This window comes from Mauremys mutica, unplaced genomic scaffold (assembly GCF_020497125.1).
Source record: "Mauremys mutica isolate MM-2020 ecotype Southern unplaced genomic scaffold, ASM2049712v1 000330F_np12_obj, whole genome shotgun sequence".
NCBI classification, from domain to species: domain Eukaryota; kingdom Metazoa; phylum Chordata; order Testudines; family Geoemydidae; genus Mauremys; species Mauremys mutica.
Window position 1 is genome coordinate 252,098 of NW_025422919.1, and position 18,988 is coordinate 271,085.

Below are 18,988 nucleotides of genomic sequence, written 5' to 3' on the forward strand. Positions count from 1 at the left end.
TCCTGGCTCCCAGCCCCCCCTGCTCTAACCCACCAGCCCCCACGCCCCTCCCAGAGCCAGGGAGAGAACCCAGGAGTCCTGGCTCCCAGCCCCCCTGCTCTAACCACCAGCCCCCACTCCCCTCCCAGAGCCGGGGAGAGAACCCAGGAGTCCTGGCTCCCAGCCCCCCCTGCTCTAACCCACCAGCCTCCTCTGCCCTCCCAGAGCTGGGGAGAGAACCCAGGAGTCCTGGCTCCCAGCCCCCGGCTCTAAGCACCAGCCCCCACTGCCCTCCCAGAGCCGGGGAGAGAACCCAGGAGTCCTGGCTCCCAGCCCCCCCTGCTCTAACTCACCAGCCCCCACTCCCCTCCCAGAGCCGGGGAGAGAACCCAGGAGTCCTGGCTCCCAGCCCCCCCTGCTGTAACCCACCAGCCCCCACTCCCCTCCCAGAGCCTGGGAGAGAACCCGGGAGTCCTGGCTCCCAGCCCCCCCTGCTGTAACCCACCAGCCCCCACTCCCCTCCCAGCGCCGGGGAGAGAACCCGGGAGTCCTGGCTCCCAGCCCCCCCTGCTCTAACCACCAGCCCCCACTCCCCTCCCAGAGCCGGGGAGAGAACCCAGGCGTCCTGGCCCCCCCTCCGCTGAAGCAGGCCAATATTACATCAAGGGACATGTTACTTGTAGAGAATGGGCTGGAAATCTGATGACTGTGACTGAAGGAGGAAGTGCCCGGGACCCGGCCTTGCCACTCACCCCCAGAGCTCCCCAGAACGTGGGTCCTCTGCGGGCCTGGGTGCTCCTGCCACCCCCCCAGGGTCCCCCCCCTGCTCAGGCCCCAGCCCCGGGGATCAGGGCTCGGCAGCTGCACAGCCCTTGGCAAGTCAGCCCCACCGGAGCGAGATTCGTGCAGAGCAGCTGTACAGGAAGCGGCCCGGCACGAGGCTCGTAAACAACGAGGAGGGCACGTCCCCGGGGGGCTGCGAGATCTGGGGCCCTGACAAGGCCCCCAGGCCAAATCCGACCCATCTCAAACCCAGGTCACCTGAAGCCATGCAGGCGAACACCCCCAGGAAGGAAACGGGCAGCCTGGGGAGCCAGGGGCTGGCCTGGGAGGTCAGTTCCTGCATGACCGTGGGAAAGTGAGGTCAGCCCTGCCTCAGTTTCCCCATCTGTAAAATCCCTTTGCCTTGTCAGCAGGCTGCCTCCTATTTGCAGGATAGGGCCCCGATCTCAGGGTGCCCGTAATACCCAGAAAGGAGCCACAGAGTCACCGGTTTCACCTGCCGGTGACTCGGCGCCGCGGCGTTTGCAGCGTTCTCTGTCTGCAGGAGAGACGCTCGTGTAGCCAGGTGCGGACCCGGCTCTCGCCAAGCCAAGTCGGGGCCCCGCCAGGACGAAGGGACGGCGCCCGGGACAAAGGACGCCAGGCACCTGCTGGGAAAGTGACGCCAGGCCTGTGACTGGCACCCCCGGACGCTCCCCGCGGAACGGCACTGGGGACGGCGCGATTCACTGCGGCACAAAGGGCCGTGTGTCTGCCCCCTCCCCCCCCGCGGCCCATCAGACCGTCATTGTCTTGGCAGCTCTGGACCCCGCAGGGAAGCCGCGGTCGCCAGGCCCAACAGGGACACAAAGCCCGGGCGAGAGCCCGAGAGGGCTGAGCGTGGCTAAACCCCCTGGGCACAGGGCTCGGGGGGCGGAATCCAGGCAGGCGACCGAGGGGGATGAGCGTGGCTAAAGCCCCTGGGCACAGGGCTCGGGGGGCGGAATCCGGGCAGGCGCCCGAGGGGGATGAGCGTGGCTAAAGCCCCTGGGCACAGGGCCCGGGGGGCGGGATCCGGCCGGGCGGGCGCCCGAGGGGGCTGAGCGTGGCTAAAGCCCCTGGGCACAGGGCCCGGGGGGCAGGATCCGGCCGGGCGGGCGGCTGAGGGGGCTGAACGTGGCTAAAGCCCCTGGGCACAGGGCCCGGGGGGCAGGATCCGGCCGGGTGAGGGCCCGAGGGGGCTGAGTGTGGCTAAATCCCCTGGGCACAGGGCCCGGGGGGCGGGATCCGGCCGGGCGAGGGCCCGAGGGGGCTGAGCGTGGCTAAACCCCCTGGGCACAGGGCCCGGGATCCGGCCGGGCGAGGGCCCGAGGGGGCTGAGCGTGGCTAAATCCCCTGGGCACAGGGCCCGGGGGGCGGGATCCGGCCGGGCGAGGGCCCGAGGGGGCTGAGCGTGGCTAAATCCCCTGGGCACAGGGCCGGGGGCGGGATCCGGCCGGGCAAGGGCCCGAGGGGGCTGAGCGTGGCTAAACCCCCTGGGCACAGGGCCCGGGGGGCGGGATCCGGCCGGGCGAGGGCCCGAGGGGGCTGAGCGTGGCTAAATCCCCTGGGAACAGGGCCCGGGGGGCGGGATCCGGCCGGGCGAGGGCCCGAGGGGGCTGAGCGTGGCTAAATCCCCTGGGCACAGGGCCGGGGGCGGGATCCGGCCGGGCGAGGGCCCGAGGGGGCTGAGCGTGGCTAAACCCCCTGGGCACAGGGCCCGGGATCCGGCCGGGCGAGGGCCCGAGGGGGCTGAGCGTGGCTAAACCCCCTGGGCACAGGGCCCGGGATCCGGCCGGGCGAGGGCCCGAGGGGGCTGAGCGTGGCTAAACCCCCTGGGCACAGGGGCCGGGGGGCGGGATCCGGCCGGGCGAGGGCCCGAGGGGGCTGAGCGTGGCTAAATCCCCTGGGCACAGGGCCCAGGGGGCGGGATCCGGGCGGGCGAGCGCCCGAGGGGGCTGAGCGTGGCTAAATCCCCTGGGCACAGGGCCTGGGGGGCGGGATCCGGCCGGGCGAGGGCCCGAGGGGGCTGAGCGTGGCTAAATCCCCTGGGCACAGGGCCCGGGGGGCGGGATCCGGGCGGGCGAGCGCCCGAGGGGGCTGAGCGTGGCTAAATCCCCTGGGCACAGGGCCGGGGGCGGGATCCGGCCGGGCGAGGGACCGAGGGGGCTGAGCGTGGCTAAATCCCCTGGGCACAGGGCCGGGGGCGGGATCCGGCCGGGCGAGGGCCCGAGGGGGCTGAGCGTGGCTAAATCCCCTGGGCACAGGGCCCGGGGGGCGGGATCCGGCCGGGCGAGGGCCCGAGGGGGCTGAGCGTGGCTAAATCCCCTGGGCACAGGGCCCGGGGGGCGGGATCCGGCCGGGCGAGGGCCCGAGGGGGCTGAGCGTGGCTAAACCCCCTGGGCACAGGGCCCGGGGGGCGGGATCCGGCCGGGCGAGGGCCCGAGGGGGCTGAGCGTGGCTAAATCCCCTGGGCACAGGGCCCGGGGGGCGGGATCCGGCCGGGCGAGGGCCCGAGGGGGCTGAGCGTGGCTAAATCCCCTGGGCACAGGGCCCGGGGGGGCGGGATCCGGCCGGGCGAGGGCCCGCGGGGGCTGAGCGTGGCTAAATCCCCTGGGCACAGGGCCGGGGGGGCGGGATCCGGCCGGGCGGGCGGCTGAGGGGGCTGAGCGTGGCTAAATCCCCTGGGCACAGGGCCGGGGGCGGGATCCGGCCGGGCGAGGGCCCGAGGGGGCTGAGCGTGGCTAAATCCCCTGGGCACAGGGCCCGGGGGGCGGGATCCGGCCGGGTGAGGGCCCGAGGGGGCTGAGCGTGGCTAAATCCCCTGGGCACAGGGCCCGGGGGGCGGGATCCGGCCGGGCGAGCGCCCGAGGGGGCTGAGCGTGGCTAAATCCCCTGGGCACAGGGCCCGGGGGGCGGGATCCGGCCGGGGCAGCGGGTGTGGGGCCCAGGAGCGGCTGGGGGCAGAGACCCGGGGGCTCACCCCAGGCATAGGGGGCGTGGCCTGGCAGGGCAACAGGATGATGGCGGTAAAAGGGGGCGGGGCCTGTCGAGATGGGGGCGGGGCCTGTCGAGATGGGGGCGGGGCCTGTCGAGGCTCCACAGAGAACAGGGGGCTATGCGGGGGGAGGGGGACCAGGCAAAGGAAGGAGGGGCGGGGCTCGGCGCGAGAGGGTCCGTTGGGGGGGCGGGGCCGGCGCGAGAGGGTCCGTTGAAGGGGGCGGGGCCGGCGCGAGGGGTTCAGTTGAGGGGGGCGGGGCCCGGCGCGAGGGGTTCTGTTAGGGGCGGGGCCCGGCGCGAGGGGTGCCGTTGAGGGGGGCGGGGCCCGGCGCGAGGTCTCACCGGCCTGGGTGGTGTCGCTCAGGTCCCAGCGCCGCGCCGCGCCGCCCGGGAAGAGCCGCAGCCGCCGCCCCGCCAGGCTCAGGCTGCCCGAGGCCGCCGCCTCCTCCAGGGCGCGCTCGGTGGCGGGCCCGCCGGGCGAGGGGGGCGGGGGCAGGGGCAGCTCCGGCTCCGCCTCGCCCGCCGCCATCCCGGGACCCCGGGGCTCCGCTTGCCGCGGCCGCCGCTGCCAGACTGACCGGCTGAGGCCGCGAGGGGGAGCCTGCCCCAGCCAAGGGGGCGGGGCCGGGAGAGCTTTTGGGGCCAATCAACGGGCAGGGGCGGGGCTCGCGGGTTGCCAGCCACTGGCGCCTCGCGGGCCTCTCCTCTCGGCCAATCAGGCTTTCGGAGGGAGGGGCCTCATGCTACACGGCAGCCAATCCGCTCGGAGAGGGCGTGGCCTCTGAATCGGCCTCACCCAATCACAGCGCCTTAGCATATAGGGGCGGGCCATCTAGGGCAATACAGCCAACCAACTAGCAGGAGGCGGGCCGTATCAAGAGGTTAGCCAATCAAGTCGGGGAAAGAACACGTCCACTTGCCTCGTCCCAGCCAATGGCAGTGTAGAAGGCGGGGCTAGCCTGTCCGCCGCAGTCAATCATACCCCACAGGCGGGGCTTGAGTTCTAGTATTGACCAATCACAAGGCGAGATCGCTCCAAACTATTAGCTCAGAAGATGTGGGGAACGCTTCACCAGATTCAGCCAGTCACACTAGGAGATACGGGGTTTTTGTACGATTGACAGCATATCTGCCTATCAGAACACGGCTCCGCAGGCACCTGCGTCACAAGGCGGCAACAGTTGAATGCGTGAACTGCCTGGTACGGGGGGGCGGAGCTGTTTCACCGGCTCAGCCAATCACACGCAGCGGAATGCCGGACACGTTATGAGTGACGACTTGACTGGCCAGTCAGAGGGAGACTCCCTCCGGGAGGGGGGGTTAGGAACGTTAAACGAGAGTGACAGCCCATCTGGCCAGTCAGAGCGCGAATCATCTCAGGGGAGGCGGGAGTTACGCGTAGCGAGAGACAGACCACTTAGCCAATCTGAGAAAGAATCACACCGGGTAGGCGGGCTGTGAGAAGAGACTGACAGCCCAACTAGCCAATAGCAAGAGACGGTGATGTGAAAAAAGGGCGGGACCTAGTATTAAGAGACCATGACTATCTCAGGCCCATCCCCCTCTCGTGCGAGGCACCAGGGGGAGGGGAATCGTTCCCCTCTTGTGCGAGGCACCAGGGGAATCGTTCCCCTCTCGTGCGAGGCACCAGGGGAATCGTTCCCCTCTCGTGCGAGGCACCAGGAGGAGGGGAATCGTTCCCCTCTTGTGCAAGGCACCCGGGGGGAATTGTTCCCCTCCCATGCAAGGCACCAGGGGAGGGGAAGTGTTACCCTCTCGGGCGACGCACCGGGGGAGGGGAATCCTTCCCCTCTTGTGCGAGGCACCGGGGGAAGCGTTCCCCTCTCGTGCGAGGCACTGGGAGGAGGGGAATCCTTCCCCTCTTGTGCAAGGCACCGGGGGAATCATTCCCCTCTCGTGCGACGCACCGGGAGGAGGGGAATCCTTCCCCTCTCGTGCGACGCACCGGGGGGAATCATTCCAAATCCCACGTCAAGCCCCAGGCTGACCCAGAGAGGACCCCCAGGGCGGCACTAGGGGGCGCTGAGCTGTGGGCAGCAGGGTGGAGTGCAGCAGGGGGCTCTTCCCCCCACCAGTCAGGGCCCGGCACGAGGTCGCAGTGGGGCGCTGTGGGGCAGCGCCCGGGGAGCAGGGCCCGGCCCGAGGTCGCAGTGGGGCGCTGTGGGGCAGTGCCCAGGCAGCAGGGCCCGGCCCGAGGTCGCAGTGGGGCGCTGTGGGGCAGCGCCCAGGCAGCAGGGCCCGGCCCGAGGTCGCAGTGGGGCGCTGTGGGGCAGTGCCCAGGCAGCAGGGGCCGGCCCGAGGTCGCAGTGGGGCGCTGTGGGGCAGTGCCCAGGCAGCAGGGCCCGGCCCGAGGTCGCAGTGGGGCGCTGTGGGGCAGTGCCCAGGCAGCAGGGCCCGGCCCGAGCTCGCAGTGGGGCGCTGTGGGGCAGTGCCCAGGCAGCAGGGCCCGGCCCGAGCTCGCAGTGGGGCGCTGTGGGGCAGCGCCCAGGCAGCAGGGCCCGGCCCGAGGCCGCAGTGGGGCGCTGTGGGGCAGTGCCCAGGCAGCAGGGCCCGGCCCGAGGTCGCAGTGGGGCGCTGTGGGGCAGTGCCCAGGCAGCAGGCCCCGGCCCGAGGTCGCAGTGGGGCGCTGTGGGGCAGCGCCCGGGGAGCAAGGCCCGGCCTGAGGTCGCAGTGGGGCGCTGTGGGGCAGTGCCCAGGCAGCAGGCCCCGGCCCGAGGTCGCAGTGGGGCGCCGTGGGGCAGCGCCCGGGGAGCAGGGCCCGGCCTGAGGTCGCAGTGGGGCGCTGTGGGGCAGTGCCCAGGCAGCAGGGCCCGGCCCGAGGTCGCAGTGGGGCGCTGTGGGGCAGCGCCCGGGGAGCAGGGCCCGGCCCGAGGTCGCAGTGGGGCGCTGTGGGGCAGCGCCCGGGGAGCAGGGCCCGGCCCGAGGTCGCAGTGGGGCGCTGTGGGGCAGCGCCCGGGGAGCAGGGCCCGGCCCGAGGTCGCAGTGGGGCGCTGTGGGGCAGTGCCCGGGGAGCAGGGCCCGGCCCGAGGTCGCAGTGGGGCGCTGTGGGGCAGCGCCCGGGGAGCAGGGCCTGGCCCGAGGTCTCAGTGGGGCGCTGTGGGGCAGTGCCCGGGGAGCAGAGCTGGGCCCGAGGCCGCAGTGGGGCGCTGTGGGGCAGCGCCCGGGGAGCAAGGCCCGGCCTGAGGTCGCAGTGGGGCGCTGTGGGGCAGTGCCCGGGGAGCAGGGCCCGGCCCGAGGTCGCAGTGGGGCGCTGTGGGGCAGCGCCCGGGGAGCAGGGCCCGGCCCGAGCTCGCAGTGGGGCGCTGTGGGGCAGTGCCCGGGGAGCAGGGCCCGGCCCGAGGTCGCAGTGGGGCGCTGTGGGGCAGCGCCCGGGGAGCAGGGCCCGGCCCGAGGTCGCAGTGGGGCGCTGTGGGGTAACACCCAGGCAGCAGGGCCCGGCCCGAGGTCGCAGTGGGGCGCTGTGGGGCAGTGCCCGGGGAGCAGGGCCCGGCCCGAGGTCTCAGTGGGGCGCTGTGGGGCAGTGCCCGGGGAGCAGGGCCCGGCCCGAGGTCGCAGTGGGGCGCTGTGGGGCAGCGCCCGGGGAGCAGGGCCCGGCCCGAGGTCGCAGTGGGGCGCCGTGGGGCAGCGCCCGGGGAGCAGGGCCCGGCCCGAGGTCGCAGTGGGGCGCTGTGGGGCAGTGCCCAGGCAGCAGGGCCCGGCCCGAGGTCGCAGTGGGGCGCTGTGGGGCAGTGCCCAGGCAGCAGGGCCCGGCCCGAGGTCGCAGTGGGGCGCTGTGGGGCAGTGCCCAGGCAGCAGGGCCCGGCCCGAGGTCGCAGTGGGGCAGTGCCCAGGCAGCAGGCCCCGGCCCGAGGTCACAGTGCCCGGCCGTGAGGTCAGAGCCCGTCACCCCGGCGCCGGGCTCTGTGAAGCCGTGGGGCGGGCGCCAGCTCACAGAGCCATGTCCCGGGGAGCCGGGCGGGCCGGGCAGGGGCAGCCCTGGCCACGCAGGGGGCAGCGCTGTGGGTCGCTGCAGCGTCTGCCCAGTGGCCGGAGCCGGGTGCCGGGGACGCGGGCAGGGATGGGCGACCGATGCACCGCGAGGCGGCAGAGACGCCGGCGGCTCCAGCGCGGCTCCCGGCTCTCCGGGGGCGACGAAGCCGTGGGGGTGAGCCGGGGGGGCGCCGTGGGGCGGGGGGCTCAGCAGGGGGCGCCGTGGGGCAGAGGGATGCTGTGGGGAGGCGGGGGGCACAGAGGGTGCAGTGGGGCCGCTGGCTGGAGGCGTATGGGGCTGGCAGGTGGCCATGGGAGGGATGCTCAGCACCTTGGGGTGGGGGGCACAGGACCCATCCCCGACTCAGCCCCACCCCCTCCCTGCCCTGCCCCCCACAGGCCAAGCGCCCGCGCTGCAGCCAGGGGCTGGTGGGCACTGAGGACAGGACGGACCTAGGGGGCTCAGCCCCCATCCTGCGCCTCCCCCCAGAACTGGTGAGTCAGCACACAGGGCGGGCTGGCGGGCCGTATAGCCCAGCGGGCCCTATACCTGGGGGGCTGGGTCCGTATAGCCCAGAGGGCCCTATACCCGGGGGGGTGTCCCTATAGCCCAGAGGGCCCTATAACCCGGGGGAGGGGCTGGGTCCGTATAGCCCAGAGGGCCCTATACCCGGAGGGGGGGCTGGGTCCGTATAGCCCAGAGGGCCCTATACCCGCGGGTGGGGGAGGGCTGGGTCCGTATAGCCCAGAGGGCCCTATACCCGGGGGGGCTGGGTCCGTATAGCCCAGAGGGCCCTATACCCGGAGGGGGGGCTGGGTCCGTATAGCCCAGAGGGCCCTATGCCCACGGGTGGGGGGGGGCTGGGTCCGTATAGCCCAGAGGGCCCCATAGCCGGGGGGGGGCTGGGTCCGTATAGCCCAGAGGGCCCTATGCCGGGGGGGGGCTGGGTCCATATAGCCCAGAGGGCCCAATACCCGGGGGGGGGGCTGGGTCCGTATAGCCCAGAGGGCCCTATGCCCACGGGTGGGGGGGGCTGGGTCCGTATAGCCCAGAGGGCCCTATGCCCGCGGGTGGGGGGGGGGCTGGGTCCGTATAGCCCAGAGGGCCCCATAGCCGGGGGGGGCTGGGTCCGTATAGCCCAGAGGGCCCTATGCCCGCGGGTGGGGGGGGGGCTGGGTCCATATAGCCCAGAGGGCCCCCTAGCCGGGGGGGGGCTGGGTCCGTATAGCCCAGAGGGCCCTATACCCGGGGGGGGGGCTGGGTCCGTATAGCCCAGAGGGCCCTATACCCGGGCAGGGGCTGGGTCCGTATAGCCCAGAGGGCCCTACGCCGGGCGTCACTCTGGGTGTCCTGCCCCCTCCTCTCACCCCGCAGCTGGATCACATCGTCTCCTTCCTGCCGGTGCGGGACGTGGTGGCCCTGGGCCAGACGTGCCGCTCCCTGCGCCAGGCGTGCGACACCGAGGGCGTCTGGCGCCGGGTCTGCCGCCGGCTCTGCCCGCGGCTCCGCCAGGAGGGCACGGCCGGCGCCCACCCCTGGAAGAGAGCCGCCATCCTCAACTGTCAGTACCGGCCGCCGCGGGGCGGGGCGGGGCTCGCATGAGGGAGGGGCGGGGCTCGCACGAGGAAGGGAGGGGAGCGGTAGGGCTCACGCGAGGGAGGGTGCTGCTTCACACTAGTGAGAGGCAGGGCTCACACGGGGCAGGGTAGGGCTCGCACGAGGGAGGATGGGGCTCACACAAAGGAGAGGCCGGGCTCGCACAAGGGAGGGGCGGGTCTCACCCCAGGACGGGGCAAGACTCTCACAAGGGAAGGCAGGGCTTGCACGAGGGAGGGTGCTGCTTTGCACGAGGGAGGGGGTGGGTTTCACACGGTGAGGGCTGTCAAGAGGGAGGATGGAGCTTGCACAAGGGAGGGGTGATTCACAAGGGAGGGCAGGGCTTGCACAAGGAAGGGCGAATCTCGTAAGGGAGGCTGGGACTCACACGAGGGAGGGTGCTGCTTTGCACGAGGGCAGGGCAGGGCTTGCAAAGGGGAGGGCTTGCACAAGGGAGGGGACTCGCACGAGGAAGGGGCGAATCTCATGAGGCTGGGACTCGCACGAGGGAGGGTGCTGCTTTGCACGAGGGCAGGGCTTGCAAGGGGCAGGGCTCGCACAAGGGAGGGGACTCTCACGAGGAAGGGGCGAATCTCATAAGGGAGGCTGGGACTCGCACGAGGGAGGGTGCTGCTTTGCACGAGGGCCGTGCAGGGCTCGCACGAGGGAGGGCAGGGCTCGCACGAGGGAGGGGTGCTGCTTCACACGAGGGCAGGGCAGGGCTTGCAAGGGGCAGGGCTCGCACAAGGGAGGGGACTCGCACGAGGAAGGGGCGAATCTCATAAGGGAGGCTGGGACTCGCACGAGGGAGGGTGGTGCTTTGCACGAGGGCCGTGCAGGGCTCGCACGAGGGAGGGCAGGGCTCGCACGAGGGAGGGTTGCTGCTTCACACGAGGGCAGGGCAGGGCTTGCAAGGGGCAGGGCTCGCACAAGGGAGGGGACTCGCACGAGGAAGGGGCGAATCTCATAAGGGAGGCTGGGACTCGCACGGGGGAGGGTGCTGCTTTGCACGAGGGCAGTTCAGGGCTCGCCCGAGGGAGGGCAGGGCTCACACGAGGGAGGGGTGCTGCTTCACACGAGGGCAGGGCGGGACTTACGCAGTGTCCCCCCCGCTGACCCCACCCCTGATTTCCCCCCCCCCAGACACCAAGGGCCTGTACTTCCAGACCTTCGGGGGCCGCCGGCGCTACCTGAGCAAGTCGGTGGCGCCGCTGCTGTCCCACGGCTACCGGAAGTTCCTGCCCACCAAGGAGCACGTCTTCGTGCTGGACCACGGCGGGACCCTCTTCCTCCTCCGCAACGCCCTGGTCGCCTCGGCCCCCGGCCACCTGCAGTGGAAACGGGCCTGCCGCTGCGTGGTGCTGTGCCGCAACGCCAAGGACGTGAGCGCCCGCCCCGCGCGCCCGCCGCTGGTGGCAGCGGTGGGATGGTTCCCCCACCCCATTCCCCGCCCCCGCAGCCAGCCAGTCCTGCGCCCACAGCGGCACCGCCCCTCTGCCCCCTCCCCGCAGTTCACCACGGACCCCCGCAGCGACGCCGGGTACCGGAAGTACGTGTACGTGCTGGCGGCGCGGGAGCCGGTGGCGGGCGCCGGGCGGGCGTGCGACTGCGTGGAGGTCTATCTCCAGTCCAGCGGGCAGCGGGTCTTCAAGATGACGTTCCACGCCGCCATGCGCTTCCGGCAGCTGGTGCTGGTGGGGCAGGAGACGGAGCGGGCGCTGCTGCTGCTGACAGGTGCCCGGGGGGCGCCCCATAGCCAAGGGCTGGGGAGGGGGGGCAGGAGACGGAGCGGGCGGCGGGGGGGGTTATTCCCGTGGGTCTGTGGTTCTTACTGTCCTAGGCTAATACTGGGCGTGCCTCAGTTTCCCCGCGTGCCGCAGCAATACCGCGGTGGTGGGGATCCGTCACAAGGGGGCGCCCCATAGCCCAGGGGGCAGGAGACGGGGCAGCTGCGGGGCCGGGCGGTGTCCCCGATCCCCCCCCCCGGCGCCCCCCCCTGACCCCCGTCTCCCGGCAGAGGAAGGGAAGATTTACAGCCTGCTGGTGAACGAGACGCAGCTGGACCAGCCGCGCTCCTACACGGTGCAGCTCGCCCTGCGCAAGGTGTCCCGGTGCCTGCCCCACCTGGCCGTGCGCGCCATGGCCTCCAACCAGAGCAGCGCCGCCTTCCTCACCGGTACGGCCCCCCGGCCCCCCGTGGGGCGCCCCCCGCGTACCCCTCCTCCCGCCCCCCAGCCCCACCTGGCCGTGCGCGCCATGGCCTCCAACCAGAGCAGCGCCGCCTTCCTCACCGGTACGGGCCCCCCGGCCCCCCAGCCCCCCGTGGGGCGCCCCCCGCGTACCCCCCAGCCCCCCCCGTACCCCTCCTCCCGCCCCCCAGCCCCACCTGGCCGTGCGCGCCATGGCCTCCAACCAGAGCAGCACCGCCTTCCTCACTGGTACGGGCCCCCCAGCCCCCCGTGGGGCGCCCCCCACGTACCCCTCCTCCCGCCCCCCAGCCCCACCTGGCCGTGCGCGCCATGGCCTCCAACCAGAGCAGCGCCGCCTTCCTCACCGGTACGGCCCCCCGGCCCCCCGTGGGGCGCCCCCCCCGTACCCCTCCTCCCGCCCCCCAGCCCCACCTGGCCGTGCGCGCCATGGCCTCCAACCAGAGCAGCGCCGCCTTCCTCACCGGTACGGCCCCCCGTGGGGCGCCCCCCACGTACCCCTCCTCCCGCCCCCCTGCCCCACCTGGCCGTGCGCGCCATGGCCTCCAACCAGAGCAGCGCCGCCTTCCTCACCGGTACGGCCCCCCGGCCCCCCGTGGGGCGCCCCCCCCGTACCCCTCCTCCCGCCCCCCAGCCCCACCTGGCCGTGCGCGCCATGGCCTCCAACCAGAGCAGCGCCCCTTCCTCACCGGTACGGGCCCCCCGGCCCCCCAGCCCCCCTCCTCCAGCCCCCCAGCCCCCCATGCAATGGGACCCCCAACCCACAGCCCCCCGCGTACCCTCCTCCAGCCCCGCAGCCCCCCATGCAGTGTGACCCCCAACCCACAGCCCCCCGACTGCCAATATCCCGCCCCGCAGCTCCCCAGGCAATGGGACCCCCAACCCGCAGCCCCCTGAGTGCCCCTCATTCCGACCCACAGCCCCCCACGCGGCACCTCCCCGATCCCGCAGCCCCCCAAATGCCCCTCATCCAGACCAGCAGCCCCCCCCACGCACGCTGCACCCCCCAGCCCGACCCGCAGCCCCCCCCGCTTTGATCTGACCCCCCCCCCGCTGTGCCCCCCCCCCCAGACAAGGGGGCCCTGTATTTCGAGGTCCACGCGCCCGGCGTCTATCGCGACCTGTTCGGGACCCTGCAGGCCTTCGACCCCCTGGATCTGCAGATGCCGCTGGCCCTGCCCCTGCCCGCCAAGGTCAGCCGGGGGGCCGGGGGGGGCCCGGGGGGAGCTCGGGCGGGACTGGGGGGCATTGGGGGGATCGGGGGGCCCGGGGGGAGCTCGGGGGGGACTGGGGGGCATTGGGGGGATCGGGGGGCCCGGGGGGAGCTCGGGGGGGACTGGGGGGTGCTGGGAGGATCGGGGGGTCCCGGGGGGAGCTCGGGGGGGAGCTCGGGCGGGGCTGGGGGGCCTTGGGGGGATCGGGGGGCCCGGGGGGAGCTCGGGGGGGACTGGGGGGCGTTGGGGGGATCGGGGGGCCCGGGGGGAGCTCGGGGGGGACTGGGGGGCGCTGGGAGGATCGGGGGGTCCCGGGGGGAGCTCGGGTGGGGCTGGGGGGCGCTGGGGGGAACGGGGGGCGCGCGGGCGGGGCTGGGGGGCCGGGGAGGCACGGGGGTCCCAGGGGGAACTCGGGAGGGGTTGGGGGGATCGGGGATCCCAGGGGGAGCTCGGGGGGGCTGGGGGGCGCTGGGGGGATCGGGGGGGCCCGGGGGGAGCTCGGGTGGGGCTGGGGGGATCGGGGGTCCCAGGGGGAACTCGGGCGGGGTTGGGGGGATCGGGGGTCCCAGGGGGAACTCGGGAGGGGCTGGGGGGATCGGGGGGCCCGGGGGGAGCTCGGGGGGGCTGGGGGGCGCTGGGGGGATCGGGGGGGCCCGGGGGGAGCTCGGGTGGGGCTGGGGGGATCGGGGGGCCCGGGGGGAGCTCGGGCGGGGTTGGGGGGATCGGGGGCCCGGGGCCCTGGTTTTGGGGTGAGGGGGTAGTTCTGCGGGGAAGAGCCCAGGGGTGGGGGATGGGTCCGGGGAGCTCTGTTTTGGGGGGGGTGACCCTTGCCCCGGGCGCCCCCTGACCCCGCCCCGCCCCCCAGGTCCTGTCCTGCGCCCTCGGCTACAACCACCTGGGGCTGCTGGACGAGTTCGGGCGGCTCTTCATGCAGGGGAGCAACCGCTACGGGCAGCTGGGCACCGGGGACCGGATCGACCGCGGGGAGCCCGCCCTGGTGAGACCCCCCCCTGGAGCCCCCCCTCCGGGCCCCCCATCCAGCCCCCCGGCCCCCCATCCAACCCCCCCATCCTGCACCCGCTACGGGCAGCTGGGCACCGGGGACCGGATCGACCGCGGGGAGCCCGCCCTGGTGAGACCCCCCCCTGGAGCCCCCCTGGAGCCCCCCTCTGGGCCTCCCATCCTGCCCCCCTCCGGCCCCCCCATCCTGCACCCGCTACGGGCAGCTGGGCACCGGGGACCGGATCGACCGCGGGGAGCCCGCCCTGGTGAGACCCCCCCCTGGAGCCCCCCTGGAGCCCCCCTCTGGGCCTCCCATCCTGCCCCCCTCCGGCCCCCCCATAGCCCCTCTGTCCATCCCTGGAGCCCCCCCAGTCCCCATAGTGCCTCCAGAACCCCCCCAGCCCAGCCCAGCCCCCTCCCCACATCTAGGGGCTCCAGGCAGCCCCCCATTCCCCAGACACCCCCAAACCCCATCTCGGGCCCCCCCATGACGTGGCGTCCTGCCCGGCAGGTTCACGGCCTCAAATGCCCCCTGGACGTCTGGTGCGGCCTGAACCACTCGCTGGCCCTGCTGCGGAGCCGGGAGCTGGGCCAGGCCGTGCTGGGCTGCGGCTGCGGGGCCGGGGGCCGCCTGCCCGGCTGGCCCAAGGGCAGCGCCACCTTCGTCAAGCTGCAGGTCAAGGTGAGAGTCGCCCCCCCCCAGAGCCAGCCGCACCCCAGAGCCCGGCACCAACAGCCGCCCCGCCCCAGAGCCAGCCGCATCCCAGAGCCCGGCACCAACAGCCGCCCCGCCCCAGAGCCAGCCGCATCCCAGAGCCCGGCCCCGACAGCCGCCCCGCCCCAGAGCCAGCCGCATCCCAGAGCCCGGCCCCGACAGCCGCCCCGCCCCAGAGCCAGCCGCATCCCAGAGCCCGGCCCCGACAGCCGCCCCGCCCCAGAGCCAGCCGCACCCCAGAGCCCGGCCCCAACAGCCGCCCCGCCCCAGAGCCAGCCGCATCCCAGAGCCCGGCCCCGACAGCCGCCCCCCACCCTACCCAGCCGCATCCCAGAGCCCGGCCCCGACAGCCGCCCCGCCCCAGAGCCAGCCGCACCCCAGAGCCCGGCACCGACAGCCGCCACGCCCCAGAGCCAGCCGCACCCCAGAGACCGGCCCCGACAGCCGCCCCGCCCCAGAGCCAGCCGCACCCCAGAGCCCGGCCCCGACAGCCGCCCCGCCCCAGAGCCAGCCGCACCCCAGAGCCCGGCCCCAACAGCCGCCCCGCACCAGAGCCAGCCGCATCCCAGAGCCCGGCCCCGACAGCCGCCCCGCCCCAGAGCCAGCCGCATCCCAGAGCCCGGCCCCGACCGCCGCCCCGCCCCAGAGCCAGCCGCATCCCAGAGCCCGGCCCCGACAGCCGCCCCGCCCCAGAGCCAGCCGCATCCCAGAGCCCGGCCCCGACAGCCGCCCCGCCCCAGAGCCAGCCGCATCCCAGAGCCCGGCCCCGACAGTCGCCCCGCCCCAGAGCCAGCCGCACCCCAGAGCCCGGGCCCGACAGCCGCCCCGCCCCAGAGCCAGCCGCACCCCAGAGCCCGGGCCCGACAGCCGCCCCGCCCCAGAGCCAGCCGCACCCCAGAGCCCGGCCCCGACAGCCGCCCCGCCCCAGAGCCAGCCGCATCCCAGAGCCCGGCCCCGACAGCCGCCCCGCCCCAGAGCCAGCCGCACCCCAGAGACCGGGCCCCGACAGCCGCCCCGCCCCAGAGCCAGCCGCATCCCAGAGCCCGGCCCCGACAGCCGCCCCGCCCCAGAGCCAGCCGCATCCCAGAGCCCGGCCCCGACAGCCGCCCCGCCCCAGAGCCAGCCGCATCCCAGAGCCTGGCACCGACAGCCGCCCCGCCCCAGAGCCAGCCGCATCCCAGAGCCTGGCACCGACAGCCGCCCCGCCCCAGAGCCAGCCGCATCCCAGAGCCCGGCCCCAGAGCCAGCCGCATCCCAGAGCCCGGCCCCAACAGCCGCCCCGCCCCAGAGCCAGCCGCATCCCAGAGCCCGGCCCCGACAGCCGCCCCGCCCCAGAGCCAGCCGCATCCCAGAGCCCGGCCCCGACAGCCGCCCCGCCCCAGAGCCAGCCGCATCCCAGAGCCCGGCCCCGACAGCCGCCCCGCCCCAGAGCCAGCCGCATCCCAGAGCCCGGCCCCGACAGCCGCCCCGCCCCAGAGCCAGCCGCATCCCAGAGCCAGGCACAAACTTGCTCCCCGCCCCAGAGCCAGCCGCATCCCAGAGCCCGGCCCCAACAGCCGCCCCGCCCCAGAGCCAGCCACATCCCAGAGCCCGGCACCAACGGCCGCCCCGCCCCAGAGCCAGCCGCATCCCAGAGCCCGGCCCCGACAGCCGCCCCGCTCCAGAGCCAGCCGCATCCCAGAGCCCGGCCCCAACAGCCGCCCCGCCCCAGAGCCAGCCGCATCCCAGAGCCCGGCCCCGACAGCCGCCCCGCCCCAGCCAGCCGCATCCCAGAGCCTGGCACCGACAGCCGCCCCGCCCCAGAGCCAGCCGCATCCCAGAGACCGGGCCCCGACAGCCGCCCCGCCCCAGAGCCAGCCACATCCCAGAGCCCGGCCCCGACAGCCGCCCCGCCCCAGAGCCAGCCGCATCCCAGAGCCCGGCCCCGACAGCCGCCCCGCCCCAGAGCCAGCCGCATCCCAGAGCCTGGCACCGACAGCCGCCACGCCCCAGAGCCAGCCGCATCCCAGAGCCTGGCACCGACAGCCGCCCCGCCCCAGAGCCAGCCGCATCCCAGAGCCCGGCCCCAGAGCCAGCCGCATCCCAGAGCCCGGCCCCAACAGCCGCCCCGCCCCAGAGCCAGCCGCATCCCAGAGCCCGGCCCCGACAGCCGCCCCGCCCCAGAGCCAGCCGCATCCCAGAGCCCGGCCCCGACAGCCGCCCCGCCCCAGAGCCAGCCGCACCCCAGAGACCGGGCCCCGACAGCCGCCCCGCCCCAGAGCCAGCCGCATCCCAGAGCCCGGCCCCGACAGCCGCCCCGCCCCAGAGCCAGCCGCATCCCAGAGCCCGGCCCCGACAGCCGCCCCGCCCCAGAGCCAGCCGCATCCCAGAGCCTGGCACCGACAGCCGCCCCGCCCCAGAGCCAGCCGCATCCCAGAGCCTGGCACCGACAGCCGCCCCGCCCCAGAGCCAGCCGCATCCCAGAGCCCGGCCCCAGAGCCAGCCGCATCCCAGAGCCCGGCCCCAACAGCCGCCCCGCCTCAGAGCCAGCCGCATCCCAGAGCCCGGCCCCAACAGCCGCCCCGCCCCAGAGTCAGCTGCATCCCAGAGCCCGGCCCCAACAGCCGCCCCGCCCCAGAGTCAGCTGCATCCCAGAGCCCGGCCCCAACAGCCGCCCCGCCCCAGAGTCAGCCACATCCCAGAGCCTGGCCACATCCCCACCCCAGAGGTGGCTGCATCTCAGCGCCGGGCGAGGGGTCCCTGGTAACCGGCCGCCCCGCCCCAGAGGTGGCTGCATCTCAGCGCCGGGCGAGGGGTCCCTGGTAACCGGCCGCCCCGCCCCAGAGGTGGCTGCATCTCAGCGCCGGGCGAGGGGTCCCCGTGTAACCGGCCGCCCCGCCCCAGAGGTGGCTGCATCTCAGCGCCGGGCGAGGGGTCCCCGTGTAACCAGCCGCCCCGCCCCAGAGGTGGCTACATCTCAGCGCCGGGCGAGGGGTCCCTGGGTAACCGGCCGCCCCGCCCCAGAGGTGGCTGCATCTCAGCGCCGGGAGAGGGGTCCCCGTGTCACCGGCCACCCCGCCCCAGAGGTGGCTGCATCTCAGCGCCGGGCGAGGGGTCCCCGTGTCACCGGCCGCCCCGCCCCAGAGGTGGGCGCGTCTCAGCGCCGGGCGAGGGGTCCCCGTGTCACCGGCCGCCCCGCCCCAGAGCCAGCCGCATTCCCCCCTTCTCTCCCGCTCCCCGGCAGGTCCCGCTCTGCGCCAGCAGCCTCTGCTCCACCCGCGAGTGCCTCTACCTGCTGTCCAGCCATGACATCGAGGGGGGGCCGGCCTACCGCGAGCTGCCCCCCAGCCGGGCGCCCCCCCGGCCGGAGAGCCCGGGGGCCCAGGCCTGCGAGCAGTACCTCAGCCAGCTGCAGGGCTGCCCCACGCTGGCCGGCCGGCTGGCCAAGGTGAGGGAGGCCGTGGGGGCCCTGGCCCTGCCCCCCTGCCAGAAGGACTTTCTGTGGCAGGCGCTGGAGCTGATCCGGCGCTCGGCCCGGCCCCGCACCCCCCCCGCCTGCAGCTAGCGGCTCCCCCGCATCCCCCCCCCCCCCGCGTCCCCCCGATCATGGACCACGATTGACAGACGCAGGCGCTACAATTGGGAAGCAATAAAGCGCCAGAGGAGAAGCCGGCGGGGTGGTCTTGGGGGGGGGCAGGACCCCCGGGGTCCCCTCCGGGGAAGACCCACGGTCCGGCCGGCCTGGTACCTCTGCCGCCCGGACCAGGCCCGGAACCAGCCTAGCAGGGCCGGCATCACCCCGAGAGCGGAGAGGAAAGTGGGGGCGGGGGGACGCCCCCCCCAGCTGCCCCCCCCGGCCATGCCCAGCTCCTCCGGGAGGCTCATGAAGGTGCAGAGGGGGGAAGCGCTGGTGGCTCTGGCCCCAGACGGTGAAGCTGGATCTTGGCCACGGCGGGGCCCCCCCGAGGCGGGCGTGGGACAGGGGGGCCCGGGCCCACCCAGCCGGCGGAAGACGGGGCTGGAGTCCCAGGAGTGGAGTCCGGGCCAGACCCGGGGACAGCCACCAGGGGGCGCATGGAACCAGTGCACCCCCAACCCAAACCCTGGGGGCCCGGACTCCTGGGTTCTCTCCCGGGCTCTGGCAGGGGAGTGGGGGCTGGTGGGTTAGAGCAGAGGGGCTGGGAGCCCGGACTCCTGGGTTCTCTCCCCGGCTCTGGGAGGGGAGTGGGGGCTGGTGTGTTAGAGCAGGGGGGGCTGGGAGCCCGGACTCCTGGGTTCTCTCCCTGGCTCTGGGAAGGGAGTGGGGGCTGGTGGGTCAGAGCAGGGTGGGCTGGGAGCCCGGACTCCTGGGTTCTCCCCCCGGCTCTGGCAGGGGAGTGGGGGCTGGTGGGTTAGAGCAGGGGGGCTGGGAGCCCGGACTCCTGGGTTCTCTCCCCGGCTCTGGGAGGGGAGTGGAGGCTGGTGGGTAGAGCAGGGGGGGGGCTGGGAGCCAGGACTCCTGGGT

At 74.6% G+C, this 18,988-nt stretch overlaps 2 protein-coding genes across 4 annotated transcripts in view; one reads left to right on the forward strand and one right to left on the reverse strand.

The window, feature by feature from the left end:
* The window catches only part of LRCH4 (leucine rich repeats and calponin homology domain containing 4), a 31,077-nt gene extending 26,696 nt beyond the window's left edge, over positions 1-4,381 (reverse strand). For 2 of the 3 annotated variants that reach the window (XM_045000492.1, XM_045000491.1), the window contains exon 1: positions 4,123-4,380. In XM_045000492.1, the coding sequence (XP_044856427.1) occupies positions 4,123-4,309 (187 nt within the window). In that variant the 5' untranslated portion in view covers positions 4,310-4,380. Of the gene's footprint in view, positions 1-4,122 lie in introns of all 3 variants that reach the window. The other variant, XM_045000490.1, reaches the window with a different exon arrangement.
* Positions 4,382-7,704: 3,323 nt separating this feature from the next.
* Positions 7,705-18,618, forward strand: FBXO24 (F-box protein 24). The gene is made up of 10 exons (XM_045000500.1): positions 7,705-7,945; positions 8,170-8,265; positions 9,146-9,332; positions 10,511-10,749; positions 10,879-11,101; positions 11,385-11,543; positions 12,646-12,767; positions 13,654-13,785; positions 14,302-14,472; positions 17,729-18,618. Exons 1-10 carry the CDS (start codon positions 7,739-7,741, stop codon positions 18,047-18,049), a joined length of 1,857 nt encoding a protein of 618 aa, XP_044856435.1. The 5' UTR covers positions 7,705-7,738; the 3' UTR covers positions 18,050-18,618.
* The last annotated feature ends 370 nt before the right edge of the window (positions 18,619-18,988 follow it).